The sequence below is a fragment of the Scomber japonicus genome, chromosome 24 (assembly GCF_027409825.1).
Source record: "Scomber japonicus isolate fScoJap1 chromosome 24, fScoJap1.pri, whole genome shotgun sequence".
Taxonomy (NCBI): domain Eukaryota; kingdom Metazoa; phylum Chordata; class Actinopteri; order Scombriformes; family Scombridae; genus Scomber; species Scomber japonicus.
In genome coordinates, this window is record NC_070601.1 from 10,547,963 (window position 1) to 10,570,076 (window position 22,114).

A 22,114-nucleotide genomic window follows, 5' to 3' on the forward strand; every position below is an offset into this window, starting at 1 on the left:
GATTATGAGTTGGAGCTACCAGTATGCACTGTTCATTAAGTGTAGTGAAAAGGACGCATGTATGGCAAACAATGTGTGTTTCAGTGTATGTGATTGTGTGCGGAAGGAAGAAAAAGCAACATACAATAATCACCATCTTAAATATTTGCAGAAATGTAGTGACTGACATAACAGAAATATTATCAAGTGATATTTACTTGTAAGCAATATCTGAAACTCACCTACACGACACATTTAGTGATGCAGCAATGGGTATTTAGGAGTATGGTACATATAGGATAGACAGGGATGCATGTCAAATACCAGCCAAAGTGAGATATGATTTAATGCTGCTGATACTGTGGTACCTTTGTTGCAAATTAATTTACCACATTTGAAACTTTTGCTGGCAGGATGTTACTGCAAAGTTGAATTTATTTGGATAAATTGTATTAAGTGTTAGGTTATGCGTGTGATCTTGATAATTAGATTTACTTTTTAGCTGATTTACATGTTGACAGGAATATGTTGCACTGTGCACTTAAAGAGAAGCTGCAGGCTATAACTAATGCATGACATGTAGTGCAGATAGTGGATAAACCTACAGGAGTGAGCATACAGAAAAATGAGTTCAAAAGTTCAACTTGTATTAATCATGTATTTACAAATTTTAGTCATTTGTATTCAAATGAAATATCAATCTCCGTAGGGGGTAGTGATCATTTATTTAGTGGTGCTTATAAGACAGACAGAGGTTCAGGAGATCAATGAAAACATTTTGTCAAGAGTAATTTATAAATTATGATGTTAAAAATATATATTGAGAATATTTGCTAGAGAAGGATAGTCTGGATAATGCCCTTGAAGTCTTTAATGTGTTATTCATGCAAATGACTGAGAAACATGCACCACCAATTAGAAAGCAGACAGTCAGGAACTTGTGATCACTCTGGGTAGATGAGGAATTGAGTATATGGAAGTGGAAGGGAAACTCTTGGCTAAACCAGTACCAGTACAACTTGCCAATTATTTTAATGAATATTTTAATGATAAGGTAAACAAGTTAAGGATTGTTTACCTGAGAATACTAATTACAGCTTTAATAATGAAGAATTAAAAGTGTAAATTTACAATTGAAAACAGTTATAGTCACAGATGTTAAGTGTCTGCTTAATAAATGCAAAGACAGAGCAGCAGGTGTAGACAATTTCATATGAAATTTCTTATAATTGTTGCCAATTTAATTACTGTTCCTGTGTGTTTCTTTATTCATGAAAACTATGAAGTCACAAAACAAGAGAAACATGTGAATGGAGGACATTGCAGTGCAGATACAGCCTTTGAGGTAAACTCATTAGAGACACAAGCTGGGTTTGGATATATGAGTTCCTGTCTTCATTATGACTGGAGCACTTCTGCTTTTTAGTGGCCACCTGCAGTGCAGGAGCCATGAGGTGATGTTTAACCCATCAAGATGCTGGAAGAGAAAAGAGCTGAAGATGAGGAAGTCAGGTTGAGAAAATGAAGAGAGTAGATGGGTTTAAGAGGAAGGATTTAGGGATCAATTCTGAGAACAGCATCCCATTTTTGTAGCTTCTCTCTATTTTACAGCCTTGCCTCTCTCTCTCTGTCTGGGCTGTGAGACTGTCAACAAGATTCACTCACCTCCTAGAGGGTAATCTTGATATTTGGCAAGCGCGTACCACTCTTACATGACACCATGTAATTAATCTAACTAGTTTTTATAACATGTAATTAACTTTACAACATTAGGGGCATGTAAAAAAAAAAGTAACTTTATAATCACTTAGCATAACTTATTCTGGGTCGCATATTCTGCTTCACAGTGACATAAATCTCGCTCTCTGTGTTTCTCTGGTAGTTTTTACACGAAAGCTGTGTGGGCAGATCAAGGGCTATTTTAGTGGAGCTGATTCACTCGTCTGTGGTGAGAAAGAGAGAGGATGGAGAGGCTGAGGGTGAATCTCGAAGGCGGAATGACCCTCCTCTTGCATCTTGAGGAGTCACTCCTAACTGGAGACTGGTGAGGTGTATCTGTGAGCGCAGCACACCTCCAAAACTGCGGCCAACATTTTGCACTCATCCGTCCTACACGCCGACTGCAAAAGGAAAGGAGCTGCTTGACTGACTCTCGCTGCCTGAGATGGAGGGGAGAGGTGATGGGGTGGGGGTGGGGGTAATATATGCATGTTCATAGAGAACCCACAGTTAGATTGCAAACTCTTGAACTTGCGGTGTAGAGCGCCAAGAGAGTTGGAGGCGTAATCTCTGGGATATCTCGGGGATCCATTACATTTAATGGAGAGTAGATTGGAACGTAACACACATACTTAACTCTGAAGCTACAAAAGCACATGGAGTGGACTGCTAATGAGTAGCTGAGCAGTTTTTTTTTTTTTTTAAACATACGGTTTTGTTTTTCAATAATTTGATTTAGCCAGTAGAATATGGCTTAGCATCAGACAGCAGAAAGCAGACTGCTGTTGAGATGCAGTAATTGAATTTTGTTTGGTCCTTGGTGCTTTACTTGTATGCAATGAGATTTTCTGGGCTCTGTTCATCATATTTACACATTTTCTCATATAGTGCACATAGTCTAGTCTCATCGATATAAATGGGGTAGACTAAGTATTAGAAGCACACAACACAACTGAACAGCATCACAAGCAGCCTTGAAAATAACCATAAGGTTGAATCAACACCTTTCTACAGCAGGTTCAACACAAACTGAACTGAATGATTAATTGCAGGGCTCTTACACTAGACTGTATTAGCTTTAGCTAATAGTACCTAATTAACTGGCAACTGAGTGCACAAAGGGCTAGCGATTATTTCTGTTACTAGTTTCTTTCCCCCATTTACAAGATGTCAGGGAGGTCATACTTATTCATCTGGTCTATAATTTCAGCATGATTTTCTAATAGGTTTCTGGAAAGTTTCTTGGACAGTTTCCTGGAAAGAATTGTATAGTAATAATATAATTGTATATTGGTCCAGTTTTATTCCAAGTAACTGCTGGTTGTATCTAAAGAATGTTTTAGTCAGTGTGCAGCAGGTCAGCTGCAAAAATGGGACATTTTCCAAATAGGGAGATTTACATTTCAAACAATGAATAAATCATGAATTAATATTTACTTGTTTTTTAATTTACCCTCTTTTTGAAGGACATTTGGGTTTTCATGCACCTGTCTGGCAAACTTTCCATGAATATACAGTATAAGGATAGCGACATCGACAATTTGTCCAACCAACAATGACTTAAAGATCAACCAATAAATTGACAAATTGTTTACAATTTCCGTTCAATATATTTATCCCTGATGATCAATATCTCACCCTCACAGAAAATATTTCGTCTAGACTCAGCAGTTGTCTTCTTCCTTTAAGTACACGTGAATGATCATTCTGGAGGAACAGAATCCCACTTGACCTTCTGATTACAAATGATCTCCTGTGATGTTTACCTCTGCATCTTAAATATGCAAATTAAACGGGATACATTACAGTTGCTATGTGTGCGGAATGTGAAAACTATTAATGCTCAGTATCGCCAAACCACACTGAACACAGAAGGAGCCTCATAATTCCACGCCGCACTGACAACCCTGACATTCGTATTTATGGCAGAGTGTTGATGAGTTCCCACCTCCTTGACAAGCTCGCTCGGCTGTTGTCATCATGAAGCCTATTATTGATTCCACTGACACCCACACAATGTGACAACTGAGTGGTCTTTAACTAAATTGCGCCCCTGACAAATAGCTGACAGTCCGTCCTATTGTTACGTAAAGCTTACAATTTTACAACTGGCAGAAGAGGGAGGCAGGCATTCAATTAGTTCTTCGAGTGGCCACAATGAAACACAAGCACTTTCTTGGCAGCGTGTGCAGAGTTATGCAGGAGAAAAAAAATTCTGTGCATCCCAGACTTTGGCTTAAGGGCTTTACTGATGAAAAATGTCCTGTGAGGAGAGTAAGTGTCCTCATCTTCTGTGTCTGAGTCTCCCATTTCAGTGTAGACTTCCTCCACAGACAGTAATGTGGATGGTGAACTTTGACCCCTGATGGGCTCAACTGTTTCTACAGGTTGATCTGACCTATATTGGCTAGAAAGGACCAATCATGTATAGTTTATTTGTTTGCTGGAAAAGTATGTACGCTAATACTGCACCGCTAATACTGCACCGCTAATACTACAAATCCCAGAATGCTTTGCTAGTGCGTTGGGGCATCAGTCGAGACCAGTAAACGCCCCCGCCTTTTCTGTTGACAATCAATAGCAATCATGCTAGTAGTCATTCATTCCTCAGGCAAATTTATTCTACCCCTCCCGAAAAATAGCCAAACGAAAGACAGGAAACAGGAGCTTTCAAGACAGGTGGGAGGCAGATTATATGTTCACCATTGTAAAAGACAGACCTGTTTGTCTTGTGTGCGGAGCCAACGTAGCTGTAACGAAAGAATATAACATAAGACGACAAAGGCTAGTTTTATTGTGGTAGCAGAGATTGCAAAATCAGCCCGGCCCTTTAATGAGGGAGAGTTTGTCAAAAAGTGTATGGTCAAAGTTTGCGATGTTGTGTGCCCAGATAAAAAGAAAGCATTTTTAAATGTGAGTCTGAGCAGGAACACCGTGGCTGAGTGTGCATGTGAGTTTGCCTCCAATCTACAAGAACAGCTGATGGAAAAGGGAAAAGATTTTATCGCATACTCCCTTGCTGTGGATGAGAGCAGCGACACATCCGATACTGCCTAGCTGTCAATCTTCATCCGTGGAGTGGACTCGAAACTGGGCGTTACAGAGGAACTTTTAAGATTAAAATCAATGCATGGCACAACCACAGGAAAATAAATCTTTGAAGAGGTATCCAAATGTGTAAATGTGTAAATGCAATGAGGCTGCCTTGGGATAAACTTGTGGGACTGACGACAGATGGTGCGCCAGCGATGTGTGGTCAAAAGAGTGGATTGGTGGGCAGGATTCAGGAGAAGATGCGGGAGAACAATGTGGGTGAGATTACAGTTTATCACTGCATCATAGACCAGGAAGCGTTGTGTGGCAAAGCCTTGAAAATGGAACATATTATGAGCACCATAACACGAGTAATTAACTTCATAAGAGCCAAAGGTTTGAATCACTGCCAGTTCAAGTCTTTTCTGGAGGAGTTTGGTTCAGAATACAGAGACGTGCCCTATCACACAGAGGTGAGATGGCTAAGCCGAGGAAAAGTACTGAAGAGATGTTTTGAGCTGCGTGAGGAAATCTGTCAGTTTATGGAAAGCAAAGGGAAAGACACAACAGAGCTCAGGGACACAAAGTTTGTGTGTGAGCTGGCATTTCTGTGTGACATCCTGAGCCATCTCGATGCACTCAACCTGCAGCTTCAGGGGTGGGACCACGTCATTACAGACATGTACAGTATGGTGGGGGCTTTTAGAGTCAAGTTGTGCCTGGGTCATTTTCTGTGCTGCCAAACAGAGCAGATCTCTCCCGCTGTGTTGCCCATTTCACAGTTTGCTGAAAAACTCAGCATACTCGGCGCCGAGTTTATCATTTGCCGACTTTGAAGCCCAGAAATGCAGATTTTAACTGCTCAGTAATCAGTTTGCGGTTGACGTGAAAAGCGCACCAACCAACCTCCAAATGGAGCTGATTGAACTCCTGTGTAGTGACACGCTCAAGTTAAAGTATGACACTGTGGGTGCTGCACAGTTTCCATGTTTCCTCCCCGACACACTGCCCCAACTCCATGCCCAAGCTGCCCAAATGCTCTCTATGTTCAGCAGCACATATCTATGTGAACAACTCTTCTCTTTGATGAAGATAAACAAAACACCACACAGGAGTCGTCTCACTGACAAACACCTTCATTCAGTCCTGAGGGTTTCCTCGGCTCAGAGCCTAACCCAAGACATTGATGAACTTGCATCTAAGAAGAGATGCCAGGTATCTGGCCTGGACCAATGTGCATCAGAGTAAATCACAGTGTAGCAAACTGAGCTTGGATGAATGTCTTCTTTATGACTTTTTCTACTCCAAGGCATGGACTGTTAATAGTTGAAAGATTGATTTTCATTGAAGGAAATTATTATTATTTATAGTTGTTTTGTTGTTGGCCTGTGAAAAAAGATTTAAAAGAAACTCGAAAGGCTACAGATAGAGAGACATAATAATTAATTTTATTTATTTAAGTAAGAAATGAATACCACTGATGTGTCTTTTATTTCAAATTTAATTTCTCATATGTTTATAATATTAAACTTTGCTTGTTCTGGATTCAATATTAAAACAAAACTAAAGTTTATTTCCATATGAAAAGGTTTAATATTACATATCTGGAAAGAAGGGAAAACATGCACAATTGCATTCAATTTTTTAATAAATATTGAGTTTGGCCCGTGACTTTGTCCCAGTTTTTAATTTTGGCCCACTGTGAATTTGAGTTTGACATCCCTGTTCTAAGGGATATCAGGTGTACTCTGCATTTATGGCATACAGTATATTATCCTTTGACCTGTCAAATGCTGTGTATGTCTGTGTTTATTTCTTCAAGTGCCAGGTGATGGCAGGCAATTTCCATCACAATGTGTGCAACTATATCTTGCATGCAGCTACTTCTCCCTGTCAGTACAGTGGTTGCCATAGAGATGGGATCTCGGTTAACCACCTCCTGCCATTGCTTAGCGACTGTTTTTTTTTCCTTCTTCCCCCTGCTCAACTGGCAACCATTTCAAGTTTGGTTCCTATTAACTGGCTAAACCTTCCCTGTTCACCTACAGGATACTGTCATTGGAGCCCGGAGACGCAGGTGTGAGTGCATGCATGCCTGTGAAAGTGTGCGCCCCAGAGGTAGCAGTGAAGTGATCTAATCGACCGCGGCGTGGAGGAAAGTATCAGGGGTCTCCTGAGAGCTCTGGAGGCAGCGTGCTGTGTCTTATTGAACCTGATCCCCTTATACTGGGGAGCAAATTGAAAATCTGTTTCTCTCTCCAAGCACTCACTCGGGTTGCACAATTAAAGGAGACAATTGCTGTTTGGCATTAAGTTCAAAGCCTGACATTTTTTTTTCTCCCCTTTTTCAACACAATTGCCTCTGGGCGATCCATTATGGCAAAGCTCCGCTTTCCGGGGCCGGAAGCCCAACACAGCCAAAGGTAATGACTTTCACTGAAATGTCTGATGTAGCGGCCATCACAGTTAGGCAGAGCTGGGAGTGTGTGAGGAGAAGAGCCGGGTACAGAATACGTTTTACCTTTTAACGCTCATAACTCTCTCGCTGTCTCTCTTTCCACAACGTACAGTCTCTCAGCCTCTCCGAACTAATCTCATTGCCCCAGAATTCATTGCAGCGCTGCTACTTGAGAGACTCATTACGGGGGAATCAAATTAAAACTTGCTCCTTGTCTCAGTTTGATGCATTCTCAAGCCAAGACTCATCCACCAGGCCCAATCAAAGTGATTTTTTTTCTTTTTCTATTGCTGATGGGGTCTCAGAGTTAATGTTTTTGTCTGGCACAGGGACTGTGTTTTGATTTGCTTTATAGAGAGTGTTCAACAGAATATATTGTCCTTTCACTCTTGCAATGTCCTCATGGAGAGTTTGCATGCAGACACATGGGAACGCATGAAAAGTAGCCTACACACATATAGAACTGTTCCTGAACTTGGAAGCCGTAATGTCTGATTTTCCCTGTGTTCCAGAGATTATTTTGTGATGGAGCTTTGTTGAAATTGGCTTTAACTTATCTACTTTAGTTAAATAAACCCTATATATGCTATACCTTTTTTAACAACTCCAGGCTCCCCATGGCCTTATGTTACCACATTTAGCACACTGCGGAGAGCACAGTGATGCAACAACATCCCCTTCAGAAAAAAAAGTTAATTGCACAACTTCTGCCATGTTTTTTGGTCATTTTCTATATATTTTGGGGAATTGTATGCCTTTATTGGACAGCTGGGAGATAATCGTCAACAAGGGTACAGAGAGATAGGGAGTGACAAAAAAGGGCCAGAATCCGACTCTGGATGTTGCGGTTATGTGGGTTCCCAGTAGGCTACTGGTGCATGCCAACTTTAAGCATGGCAAAGGCATCTGTAAAGAGGAAAGTCTATTTAAATGTTCAACTTAAACCTGGGCATCAGTACACTTGATTGACAGACTGTATAGACAGTTTGAAATGAGTTTTTTTTTTTTTTTTGTTAAATACACCCAGGACTCCCTGAAATGCAGTATTGATACAGAATCAATTATCTTGGTGAAACACAGTAAATTGAATTGAACTGAGGCTCACCCTTGTGTTTTAACACAGTGTTATTGTTGCTCTGAATGCCTGCTTACTTTTGCGGCTATGATGCATTCTCATTTTTTGAGGCTATTGTAATTGGAGAATTTGGTGTCTGTGTCTTGTCTGTAATTAATTTCTCCGAGGATGATGTAGCTACATTTACAGGGTGAAATAATATAAACACCTCAGGGATTTAAACTCTCAAGTAACTGCATCAGGATCACACACATTGCTACTAAGGTGTTTCATATTAGGCTGAATGCCATTAAGCAGATGTCTGGCAATCAGCACTATGAAATTTGAGTTTTCAAAGCAACATGAGACAACTGAGAGCCCACGGAACAGCAGGCGCATCAGTCAAAATCAATTCAAAATTAATTAGTATGTCATGGGGAAAGTCTCTGAAATCGTGACAAGATATGGAGCGATAAATAACATAACTGTAACACATTCAGCTTACTGCTTCACAGCGGCAAAATTAAAGTTCTTTCATTATTTTTTCTGTTTATATTCAACTTGCTACCCACTGGAATAATAATAAGACAAACCAAATGTAAACCCGAATACAAAGCATCACCAAAGCTAAACTCTGCAGCTTTGCCTGGTGGAGGCTCTGAAACGAGAATGGTTTGAAATCCTGAACTTCATTACCCACAAGTCAAGCATTGTGGTGCCAGGAAGCAGCACTCAGCATGAAAAGTCTGACTTGTGACTACTGCTAGCTTGTAGTTACTTTTCACAAGGATGCAAATATGACAGGAAAGAAAAGCAGATCAAAGATTGGAGTCTTTTGCTCCTGTTTAGAAGACAGTTTAAAGAATATTTTGTGTACAATTTTTTGATTTAGCTGTTGCGGTGCGTTGAGAAGATGCCCTGAAATTGACAACAGGATTTCTGAGTTAAGAATTGATGAGAGGTTCTTTTCTGTTGCAGCCACTGATAAAACAGGTGTATATTTACATAAAAATGGTGCCACATGCAGTTTTAGGATATGAAAAACAGCCCAGGTGTTTTCTGAGTAAAAATAAATATGCGCTCCTGTGTAGCTCAGCATGCAGAGCAGTGCTGATACTGCTCAGGTATGATATTTAACACCCATTGAGGAAAGAAAGGATGCTTTCACAGCAGTGGAAGGTTATTTAATAAGAAAAAAGGTGAAAGTTATCTCATCTTACCTCCATCTATATCCTCACTGCCAAAGTGGTTCCTGTAGAAGAGCATGAGCTCAATCCTGTAGCACTTGTACAGCGTCACCAGACAGATCAACAGCATGAGGATGGCTCCCAGACCTCCGGCCAGCTCCACCGTGTACATAAGCTCGGCTAATATGGCAAACACAGTGACAGGGAGAGAGAGATAGGGAGAGAAAAGTCTACTTTAATATCATTTCAACATCATTTGTTGAAGTGAAACCAAGAAAGGAAGCACTCTGCAATAGTTATATTAGTGATTAGCTTACTTTCCATTTACATGAAAATCATACAGTGTGAAAAACTGTCTATATGAACTGCAATTTTTAAATTGTATGATTATCGCAGTTGCACGGCAAAGCAAATGCGTTTAATATACTTTACAAAAGAAAAAAAGGACTAAGAGTAAGAGGAGTGAGGAGGCTCGAATGAGGAAACACCATAACATCGTATATGAACATCATTTATTTGAACTGACACCTTGAATTCTTGTAATGCTTGAGTTCTGCTTTGAAACTGCATCACGACTATTTTATACCAACATACAAACGACAGAAACAAATGTGAAGTGCCTGTTGTTTCATGACCTGCTGACGATGATGATTGTGTAAAATGAAACTTTTGAATTGTGCTTCCAGCCATCAGTCATCCATGCATACTGTTATTTTTGAAAATTAATAATAATAAAAAAAGGTTTAACATACATCTTGTGTCACACTGAAATTTATACACTGTCACATTTGTCACTTAAGTGTTTTTTCAGGATCTTACAGTAAATATTCAATGCTGTGAGACATTAATTCTTCTTTTCTACTGTCAGAGTTGTACATTTCAACATCACAGTTTTCCCATCCATCTTATTTCTCTGCTCTGCACTGAAATTGCAGCAAAACCCAACTATATTTTGGAAGATCAATACAAGTGAAATGATGCATGATGCAGCCGTGATAGGTAAGAATAAGTTGCACCTGCTTTTGGTGCCAGATTTCATGTTTGAAATGACTTTGGCATACCTCCACATTTGTTTGAAAATAGCTTTTATGCATCTCCTGCAGCAGTATTTATTCAGCCTGTGTTTGTGTCAGCCTTTCATGCCTCTCCTCTCCATCTTGTCACGTTGCTTATATGCTCATTGTGACTGGATTGTATCCAGATGACACATAACTCCAACCGGAATGAAAGTACAACCACTTCTATACCTGTCACTTAACGCCTCCTGGCTGGATTGGATAATAAAAAACTCACATTGAGGCAACTGCCGCGACAATAGCATGTGACAGATCAGACCGCCACACTTATGAAGATCGGTTACATGTGTGTGCTGCTGCAAAGAAGAAAAAGCTCTCGCCGTTAGCTGAAGCGGCTGTTCATCATCAGATCGAAGCGGTCCACTCTCCCCGCCATCCGTCATCACTGTCGTCTGACGTGAACTCATGAAAAGCATGAATGGAAGCTGAATTCAATGAACTGTTGGACTTGATTATTTTAAATGTGGTTACATGTGGTGTTTTTAAGGAAGGTACACAAAACACACATATTCAGTAGAAGTGACTGTTACTGTTACTAAGGAGGATGAGAGGTGATATTTTACACTACAGGGTAATGGACTCCATTAGTCCACGGTCTACTAACTTTCCTTGAAAACCAAGTCGTTTGCTTTGTCTTTTCACGATCTCGTCTCTTTTTCAAGGTTTTTTTTACAGTGTTTTCTGTCGGATGTCACTCCATCTTTTGCAATTGAATATTTTCTCTTGGCTACGCCTCACAAAATCTGGGTGGTCAGCCTTCATTGGCTGACTAATGGACAACAGTAAAAGGCTGGACTCGTCGCAATGCCGCACATACACACACACATACAAACACGGACAGAGAGAGGACTCGCGCGCATCACCATCCATCACAACGCACATTTAACCTCGTTGGAGTGCGCGTTGCCCATCCCACTGCAGCGGCCATCAGGCTGACAGCTCCCATGATGAAGGATGGTGTTCTGGAAAGCTAACGAGCGTGGCCCGCCCCGCTTCATCACGCCTGTCCGGGCGACGACCTTCAGCCAAACTCGCGGACTTACATACACACACGTACGCAAACAAGAGAGCAAACAAACTCGGGGCACCATGAAGATGCCTCTGAGTTCTTGTCTCAGTTTCTCTCTCCCCCTCGGCCTGGGAATCATCCTGAATTAGTATAGATTTCTATGAGAGGTGCTGCGGCTAACAAGCACTGCAAAAATAGCTGGATCCAGGCAACTCCACTTCTCCCTGACTTCCTCTTCACTGTCCCCTCCACCTCCTCTCTGCACTCCTGCCTCAGTGAACACTGCTTCTCTCCTCAGATATCTGGACAGTCTAACGAGCCAGCTGCTCCTCAAGCAGCAGAGATTACAGTGAAGGAGGCCAATTCCTCTCTGCCTGGCATCCATATATTGTAGCAGCGCTGCACGGGGACAGATTAAGACAAATTAGCTCCTGACGACTAGAAGGCTGGATTTGATGGAGCCACATGGCATCAGGCGATACATCACACGCCTCTCTCTATATTTCTGCATCTCTCACTATCTAGGGAAGGGATAAAAAAAAAGAGAGTAGCGGTTGCACTTACTTATCATGTTCCAAAATCATATAAAGTATAGGCAGCTGTTTCCTAGTTGCAAACAAAAGGAAAAAATGATCTGTGTGTATGTTGTTGTGGCAAAAAAGTTGGTCAGGAGGACTTAAAGAGGCACAACTTTTTGACTGCAACAGTTGAAATAAGGACTCATCTCCATGCTATCTTAACATACAAGACAGGAGATATATTCTGATTGATGCTGCATGATTCAAAGTGTATGAATGTGTGTGTGTGTGTGTGTGTGTGTGTGTGTGTATGTACGCATGAGGCGAGCAGAGAGAGAATAAAGACATTCTCACGCTGAGACGGCCAAATTCATTTGGAGTGTCGTGTGCTGCTTTCAACAGCTTCAAGAGACAAGCGAGGAAAACTTTGACGCATTTTGAAAGGCGGCGTAAACACCGAGTGGGCTTGCTCTGCACCAACGGATGCACCAAATAAAAACATGGGAATGGGTCGATTTCTTGTAGACCTGCAATCCTGCGAGGAACAGGCTAATCTTCTCCGGTTTATTCTGAGATTCGACGGTGCAGCATAAACCCCTTTAATATAGCAAATGGAGGAGAACTGGGCTGCCATCAAAGCTGGATCCAGAGCTGCGAGCTTAAAAGAGAGGAAAAATATCTTACTATGTAAATGTATTCAACGCTGACAACTTTAAGGCTGCAGAGACCCCCCCCCCCCAGCCTTGCTAAAACATAAAAAAAAAATAAAAAAACTCACTTATATAACCATACTGAAAAGTGTGTGCACCTCAATTTAAAATCATCACGGAATCAACTTTCAAACAGTCATCCTCAGTGAGGCGAAATCAGAAGCAAAACTGAAAAATGTTTGCTTGAATAAAAAGAGAACGGGGAGGGGGAGAGGCAACAGTAGCCAGTGATGAAAGATGAGAAAATGTCTGAGTGAGAGTTCGGCGATCAAAGGAGGATTTGTGTGTGTGTTGGGGGGAGATGTCATTGCCAGACAGTCAAACAGCTTGTCTGGCATCATAACACCGAAGGCTGCCTCCCTCTAAAAGCGCTTTTTCTTTCACTGCAAACTAATACTTCCTCAGGCTGAAGGGGATGAATAGGCTTTCTGCACTATCTACAATACTGTCCCATTTTTTACTCCTCCAGGCGAGAAACAACTGGTCAATTCCCAGAATCCCGCTAGTTGTACTTCTTTGTACTCATTAAACTGCTGCGAGAGATTCACTCTTTTGTTAGTGTGAAGGCCCGTGGCATTAAATAGTGTTTTTCACCTCCAAAGCTTTAACATGTGTGACAAAGTGGCTGAGACAACACCATTTGTCCCTATTACAGTTGGAGTTTCTTTCCGTACTTGTCATTTGTTTGTTCAGTCTGTATACGTGGCACAGCTTTCACTTATTATCCCAGGTTTTGTTTGTGTTGTGCATTGTGTTACACCTACACCTGCATTTAATCAAGACACGTATTTAAGTTTACTTATTGTTTATTGATTAAAGTCTTGAGTTTCTTGACACATAGATTAGCTTGTGTTTCAACCTTTCCAGTAGGCTTTTCCCTTCTTCTTCTTCTTTTTTGGGGTTTATTGGTGGTTAGCAAACAACATACTGGTATGGAGTGCTGATCAGTATATCTAGTATTTAAACATTCATTAAACTTCTCATTCAAATTAGTCTAAGATAATAAAACAGGATTCAATAACACTCATTTTATTGAGTTCTTTTGTAGAATCTCTATTAGATCAAAGTGTACTTTTATCTTTCTGAAGATGTGAGTCTTCTTTCTGCCTCATGTTTCCGACAGTATAGCATAACATCTTCACTGTTATTTCTTGCCCGCAGGATTCACATCTGCCTTTATTATGTTTACCCATTTACCTAGTCTCATATTATTGTCTCATTTCTCCTGTTCCTCCCTCATACTTCATTTCTCTCACTTTCCTCTGAACTCTGTAAAACCATCGTCCTTTCCTCTCTTCCTCCTGTCGCTTTTGCCACCGTTCCTTCAATCTCTGCTTAATAATGCTCTTGATTTCTGTCTTGCTGAAGCTAACCACCAAACCAGTGTGATTATTTTTGATTATTTTTGTGGCTTTTGCAGCCCTATGTGCCATTTCATTTCCCTTTGATACCAATATGTGCCAGCAGCCATATAAATATCACAGTAAGAGCCATTGTTTGAATTGTGTATAATGTGTTTCAGAATGTCTGGTCTGCTGTCTGGATGTCTGCACTGTAAACTGGCTAATGATGAGCTTGAATCTGAACAAATGATTGCTCTCAAAGGTCTTGTATCTTCTATCCACTGCACTGCTAACAATATTGGAAGCATTTCTCCTGTGTACATTGATAATTGATCACTGTTCCTTTCCCTACTTTGAGATGAAACTCCTGGACAATAAAGGCTAGTTCTACTTCATTAACTCAACTCTTTATTAACTAAACTATCAATACATGGCTGCATGGCATGTGAATTATAAATGAACTAATAACGTAAAATCTAATCTGGTGTCTGGAAGTATACATGGTGGTATTGCCGGCAATGTTACTGTTAGACTTAAGTTTCATTGATCTACTTTAAGTTGTGTAGCTTTCTGTGTCACAGTATATCCAAAGCTTTTTCAAGGTTTTAAAGTGTCTTGAGTTGGGGGGTCTTGACTATGGCTCTGTAAATTAACCCAGTAATCCAGTCACAGCTCTTCTAATTTCTAGTGGCATTTCTCCCATTTTAAACTGTGTATAATCTCAAAGCAAGCACCAAATATTATCTAAAGTTTTGAGAGATGCTCTTGCTGCTGATCCATACACAACAGAACATTAATTGAATATTGATGTAATTACTCCACTGCACAAACACCTCATTACATTTAGTGCTTTCCTACATTTGTCCACTACGTCCTGAATACATACAGCCCATGTCATTCCTTCATCAAACCATAACCCTAAAAACTAAACATTCTCCAATTCTTACTTTTTTACCTCACTACCAATTCTTTTCCTTGTAAAGAACGTTGTCTTATCAACTGGAGATTTAAAAGCCAATCTATATGACCGCTCTTCTACTTTTGTAACAACGCCCTTCAATTTCTCTACAATGAATTCCAAATTTCTTCCCCTCTTCCAAATTTCCACATCATCCACAAAAAGTGAAAATCCATTCTCGATTTCCATAAATACATCATTTATCATGTAGGTAATAATAGTAATAGTTCTTTCTTATTCTGACTTGTATTAATATTCCTAGTAAGACGTCCTCAATCCATCTATATATTCAACCTTTAATATCTAATTTACAGAGTCAGATTAATAATCCTTCTCCCCACATCATACTGTATGCCTTCTCTCTAAATCAAAAAAGACAGCCACTACACTTTCTCTGTTTATCTGCACTTTTCTAAATCATGACCTAAACATAAAACTGGATCCCAAAGTATTTCTTCCTCTCAGAAAGCTACTCTGGTATTTGGATATATATATCTTTTATTTTCTCTATAATATGTTAACCTCTCATTTATCACTTTCTCCATTATTTTGCAAATGTTGAGTGTTAAAGCCATTCTTCTTTCCAGCTTTGTGCCAATTTCCAACCCTCCCAAACTTTATTATATAGTTCCAATAAAATATCCTTGGATGATTCACTGAGATGTTTTATTATTATATAACAAATTTGATCCTTGCCTGGTGCAGACTTTAAACTTTTGGCCATTTGCTATTAAACTTCTTGCATTCCATTGTTGAAAAATCAGATTGTCTTATCACCTGGGTCTCCCCGCTTCCCATCTGCTTCAAGTCTTTTATTAATATGCTCCGTGGATACATATTTTATACTCCTGGTTAAGTTTTGTCAGTTTCATCCTTTCTCCTTTGTCCTTGTACCCTCTCCACTGCCTCTGCATAGTTTATGTTGTTAACTGCCCTCACTTGCTCAATTTCCCTCTTCCTGTCTTCACTGTGTTGGTGTCTGCAATTAAAACATTTATTCTGCACATTATCTCTTCAGTCTTCATTGTTATGACCACATACACAATTGAGACAGCTCTGCTTTCCTTTCTGCTATATGCCAATTACTCTGGCATTTTTAACAGCAAAGTTATCAACCCTTTTGCCATTAATTATTTTTAGAAAATTCTTTTTCTACTCACTATGGCCCCATAAATGCTCAGAGTTTTCCAAGTCTTCATCTATAGTTATACCAGTTATCCACCCCGTGTCACCTTACTCTCACCCAGAATCCTTCTTTCACTTACCGCTTTCTTGCAAATACTTTCAATATGCAAAGCTTTATTTTTCTGTTCTTCTGTTTAACATGTTACAAACAAGCTTCCATCTATCAAAATCTTATCCATTTCCACCTTTGAGCTTCTTTTTCAATTCCCTAGACAACGCTATCGGACTCAGTTCAACATGCTCATCCTCCTTTTTGAATTTAAGGATTATTTTAAATTCCTTTCTCACAACCTTTTTGTGTCGAACTCCGCTGCTTTCATCTGAACTGTTCTCTTCCAAGCTTCTTTTACTGCCATGACTAACTTTATCTTGCCTGTTTTCTTCTCCTTTCCTCGTCCTCTCCCACTAGAAACTGGGGTAGACTATACTCAGTAGAGTCATCAAAATCTATAGCATCATCTTCATCTACTACCCTGGTCACCATTCTGATCCAGTCACAAAGCTATTTGTGCCAACTGCCAAGTCCCAATTCCAGAAAATCGTTCTCAAAAGCTAAAAACGATGTTTTAAATCCCTTTGGAATGGACCACCCAAAATACGTATGTGACATCAGCAGTGATGTCATGTACTTATTTTGTCTTGTAATGAGGATTATGTTGTGGATGATGTGTTTTGATGTAAACAATGTTGACTGATACAAGTAGCATTGTTATATGCCAGATGATATGAGGGGAAGGACACAAGCAAGCAAGAAATGTGGTTTGCTTTGTAGATTGGGGGCCTATTTAAGGGGAGTGATGTGCGATTAGGAGAGCAGAAATTAGAGGATGACAGTGTAGCTGTGTGCATGTGATCATGTCTAAGTTTGAGTCATCCTGAGTTAAGCCAGCTCAATTTCATTTATCTGTTATTCATTTCTTTTTGAGACACTTGTTTTTTTGTGACAGTGGCCAGAATTAATCTTTTTTTACTTATTCAACAAATCTGCTGCCAACCACCTTATTATTCACTCTGGTCAGGCTTCCCCACAATATACCATTATTAAAAGGTCAAGGATTTTTATGTCCATCTGCTATATTCATCGTCAAGTGTGGTATATCTTTTAAATAATTGGACTTTTTCATATTATACAAAAAAAAAAGAAAAAGTGTTTCTGTGTGTGTTGCCTTACCTTTCTTGGTAAGCTGGATGTTGGCCTGTCGCCGTCCGTTGCCGTTCTCCACATAGCAGGAGTAGTTACCCAGGTCACTCTCCTCCAGAGATTCGATAGTCAGAGAGATGGAAACCTCCTGCTCCCCCAGGTGCTCCCGGATTGTCCTGCAAGGGGACAGAAAAAAGGTTACACATGGATGCTGCTAGCAGTTATGTCTGAATAAAAGCTGGTGTCGCGTTCACCTTTCTCAGTACCATAATACAATCTCATGAGGAGCTTGACTATATCGTAATTAATTCTACTAAATTTTTTAAGCATTTTATTCAGTCAATGTAGACTAAACCAGCGTCACAGACTAAAGTTAAAGATTTTTGGCTACTTTGGGGCAGCAGAACAAGCTTATATGACATGTATCTGCAAACTGCTGCCTTCTTTGCGAAGTAACACATGAGCACAATTGTCATCACATTTGAGTTTGTGTCTACCTGATGAATCTGAGTCAGATGATTTTGTTGTGACTGGAAAATTAATCGATGGGAGCAGAGTGTGCAAACTGTAGTACCAAAACAATTAAGAGACCAAAAGGTTCTAAACAGCTCAGATGTGTTGATGGGAACGACACCTTTCACATTGCAGAAAGTCATTTAATCCATTGTTAATATAAAAATATTGATTACTGTAGCTTTAATCACAACACCATGATTACAATCTGGGAGGTTAGAGTAGAAAAAAAGAGCCAAAGTGTGACTAAGTAAAGCAGAGCAGCACTATGAGACAGTGTACACTGTCATTGTCAGGACATTGTCAGATTGCCGATGGTCATTTTAGCAGGGAGAGTGGCAGAGTCAAGTGTGATCATCTGCTTCCTTCATTTCCCCTTCATTCATTTAAAGAAACATATGAAAAGGGGTTTTCCTGGTGTAACAAAGCAGGTACTGTAGACATTTACAGGAAACCAAAGCTGATTTATTTTTTCTTTAGCGGTTTAATTTGGGCGCCATCAGCAGAATTGATGAAAGGAGGATTCACTGTCTGAACCAAAGACAAGTGCAGAACATGACGTGTCTGATGGTGGACCATCAATTAATCAAGAAAGGACAACTGATATGTCTGTTTCTCAAAGCTTTTACACGTTTGCAAGTCACACTTGGTTTTACAAAACTAACATACAAGCTGTTTGGTAAATTTGAACACCAACGTGACTTCAAACGTCTGCCCAAAAAGAATCCAAATGCTTCATTACAGACTGTGAACTGAACATCAAAGTAGCTTCTGACAGTTTTTGTTTAAGATGTCTGAATGGGTTGAGAAAAACCACAAAGGCCAGAAAAATCTGACTCAGAACATCAGAGAACATGCAGAGCTGATGCTTTTTTAAATTTTTGTAGTCCCAATGTTTGCAGTTATGCTCTGTGAATACAGATTCCAAATAGCATCAAATCAAATGTTCTGAATCTGTGTACCAAAAATACAAAAAATAATAAGAGAAAAAAATATGGAAAACAATAACTCTAGACTGTAGGCAGTCAAAAAGTCATAAGTAGAGTATTGACTCTTTAATAAAATATGGATTTTTGTTTCAGAAATGTTTGCCCTAAGGAAATTTGAGATGGGTCGACGGTATGCATCCTGGAATCCATAAATCATGACCTTGGAATTATAAGCCTCTATCTGGGTGGAGGACAGTTCTGAGACTGTGTCCCCCTTTGCACCTTGCATCAAAATGCATTTTGGTTGATCAGATTGCAACTGGATTGTGCTTGACCACATGAAAGCACAGGTGTAAATACACCCAAGACCCATTGAGGATGGACTGTGATTTGATTGGCAAAATTAGCCAGTGTGGGCACTGGAGATACAATATTAATACCAGGTGTAAATGTAATCAGGTTAAAGCATATCTAGATACAATCTGTACGCAGGAACATTTAATGTAATTTAATTGTATTCATACTTACCTATATTACTACAGATAACTACACCCAGCAGAATCAGACAGAAGCTCTATAATCTGCTGACATTTGTGGCAGCTTTTATTTTCCAGAGGCAACATTTTAGTCCATCAATAAAAGAAAAGTACATAACAAAGGTAGGAGGTAACAGTCTATGACTGACAAGAAGTCAGCATCATATGAGTCATGACAGATTTCCCCCATGAAAAATACTCCTTTGTTGACTCGCTGAGGCTCTTGATGTCTATTGGTTGTGACAACTTGGTACGGGGATAATAGTGTGACTGTCATGATGCACTACAGTGCCAACCTATCACATAACGTTTTGCCACGAGGGTTAGTGACAGAAAAAAAGCTCTTTGATGTTTTTGTTACATAGAATTCAGCCATTTTCCAGAAATCTACATATTTCTACTGCATCTAAAACAACAAATGAAAAAGACTGAAAGCCACACTTTCTACCATTTGATCACAGGGTCTCTACTGGAAGGACACTATGACACAGAGGTGCTTATTTTTCCCCACTGGACTCTTGGCAGGGTGCTATGTTCATTAGTGATGGATTTGTATCATTTAAACAATAGGAAAGAACAGTAGCAAGCTGCAGTGAACTGGCTACAATGAGAAATGCTGACAATGCTAATAAGCCACCAGGAAGAGGTGACACACAAACTAAGCACTTTTCAACTAAACTCTTTAAAAGAGTCTGGCTCTAATTTAATAATGAATAGTCAGACTTTCTTCATCCATACAAGACAGTATGGCCTTTGTCAGTGTACTGTATATGCATGTATAGCATGTATGCATATATCTATTGTAGAATTTTTACTGTTGATCAGGAGCTAGACATATCATCAAGACTAACTACCAGAACTTAGAATGAGCATTAACAATACGAAGAGTGACAACCGCACTAGTGGCTCTGTGAGGCACAGCGGTGCTTTGACTCAAATTTTAAGCATGCTAACATTGACAATGCAAACATGCTGATGATGTAGATGTGTACCATGTTAACTTTTGTGTGTTAGTGTGCTTATGTTTGCTGAAATATATCATTGTGCATCAACCAATCAGACAGACAGACTAATTGACATAGTCATACTGATTTACCACACTGCTAGAATGGCTAATAATACAGCCAATCCCCTTAACACCCTTTACCCTTTTTGCAAGTCCAGGCTTGCTCTATACAATGCAGTTAATGATTGGACCTACAGACCTAAATGGACTGCAAATGGACAGTATTTATATAGCACCTTTATCTAAAGCACTTAACATTATGCCACCCATTCACTCTCACACTCACACATACTTAGACACTGATGGCAGCAAGATACCATTTGAGGTCCTGGCCTAACCATCAGGAGCTAAAAGACACTTTGACATGTGGGCAAGTAGAGCCAACCCAGTTTCAGAGTTATATTTTTTTTTATACTTTTCACTACTTCAAAATGTTTATGAACCATGGATTCCTAAAAAAACAACAACAACAACCCCCCCAAAACAAACTTTAGACCTACTGTGCTTCTACATCATGATATAATGTGTTCATTTGGGGCATTGATGCCATCACTTCAATGTGTGGCTAAGCATCTTTCAGGGAAATATGCAAACAAGGTGGAAAAACAATTTTACACAAGCTCGGAAGTGCCATTAACATGATGAAGCATTTCCTGCAGCATGTACTATAAGAGGAATGTAGCTTTTATAATGCCCCCAGTCATAGTCACAATGCCCTGGAATCACCTAAAGCTAGTACGTTCACCTAAAACATGTCTAGAACAAAGACACAGTTCATTCCACATTTCTTTTTTTTGTTTTTTTTATGCTCAAAAGTATGATTAAAGCACATGTAACAAACTCGTATAAGAAGAGGCGACCAACAAGAAAACAATGAGGATTAAAAGAGCTGAATCTACCCTGCTGGGTGGCTGTATGAATGCAGGCATGATGTATGAGCAGGCTTTCTGAGGTTACAAAATTGCAGCTATTTCAAACCTGTTTTTAATGATACATGGAGCTAATAGTGCGAAAAGGTATGAGTGCTACTTGGGCATTCATCTGCTGCCTGCCGTGGGGCATCTGAATATGAAAACTCAACTAATTCCTTTTGATCAATGAACAGACTAAACAAAGCAGATTGTGGAGTGCTGAGAAGATAAAGAAAAACTACCATACAACGACTGCTGCCATGGCAATACCTTACATTGGTTTCTAATAATTGGTATCCCACACGGAAAATATCACACTTGCTGAGAAATTTCTTTTATTGACCATGCACAATGAAAAACCATTAGAGGTAATCATTTTGAAGCTACGTGGACTACCTGCTTCATAAAAACTAATTACAAAGTAGTACTTTTTAACCTGGGCTTTTGCCGGGGAGCAGGAAGGTTCAATACAAGTCAGTCACAAATTACTTGGGTTGAGGCTCGAGTGAGTATGTATGCGAGGTGGAAATTAATTTAGCCTTTTCTCTTAATTCCTGTGAGCTTTTCTAACTCTCATCCTTCTCCATTGTGCAACCAGTCAGGCAGAGACACAGGCCTCCACAAGGCTGGGATATAGATCCATCCTGATGGCTTTTTAAAGAGGTGGCACCCATGTGTGACTCAACATAGACTGAGCTGAAACATTGTAGGTGTTAGCAAAGAAGAAAAAAAAATCAATCTTGGTTTGCAAAAGATACTTTTTTAGCCTTATCATATCCATCACACTTGCTTATGAAAGTTCTGAGTGGAGGAATAAGTGAAGCTTCATGTGTCTGAGAGAGGAGCTGT

At 39.7% G+C, this 22,114-nt stretch overlaps 1 protein-coding gene across 1 annotated transcript in view; it reads right to left on the reverse strand.

Moving 5' to 3' along the window:
- LOC128354100 (interleukin-1 receptor accessory protein-like 1) overlaps nt 1-22,114 on the reverse strand; it is a 231,468-nt gene that overhangs the window by 9,214 nt on the left and 200,140 nt on the right. Inside the window, exons 7-8 of the mRNA XM_053314351.1 lie at nt 17,401-17,546; nt 9,464-9,610 (exon numbers count right to left, since the gene is read on the reverse strand). Of these exons, the coding sequence (XP_053170326.1) occupies nt 9,464-9,610; nt 17,401-17,546 (293 nt within the window). The remainder of the gene's footprint in view (nt 1-9,463; nt 9,611-17,400; nt 17,547-22,114) is intronic.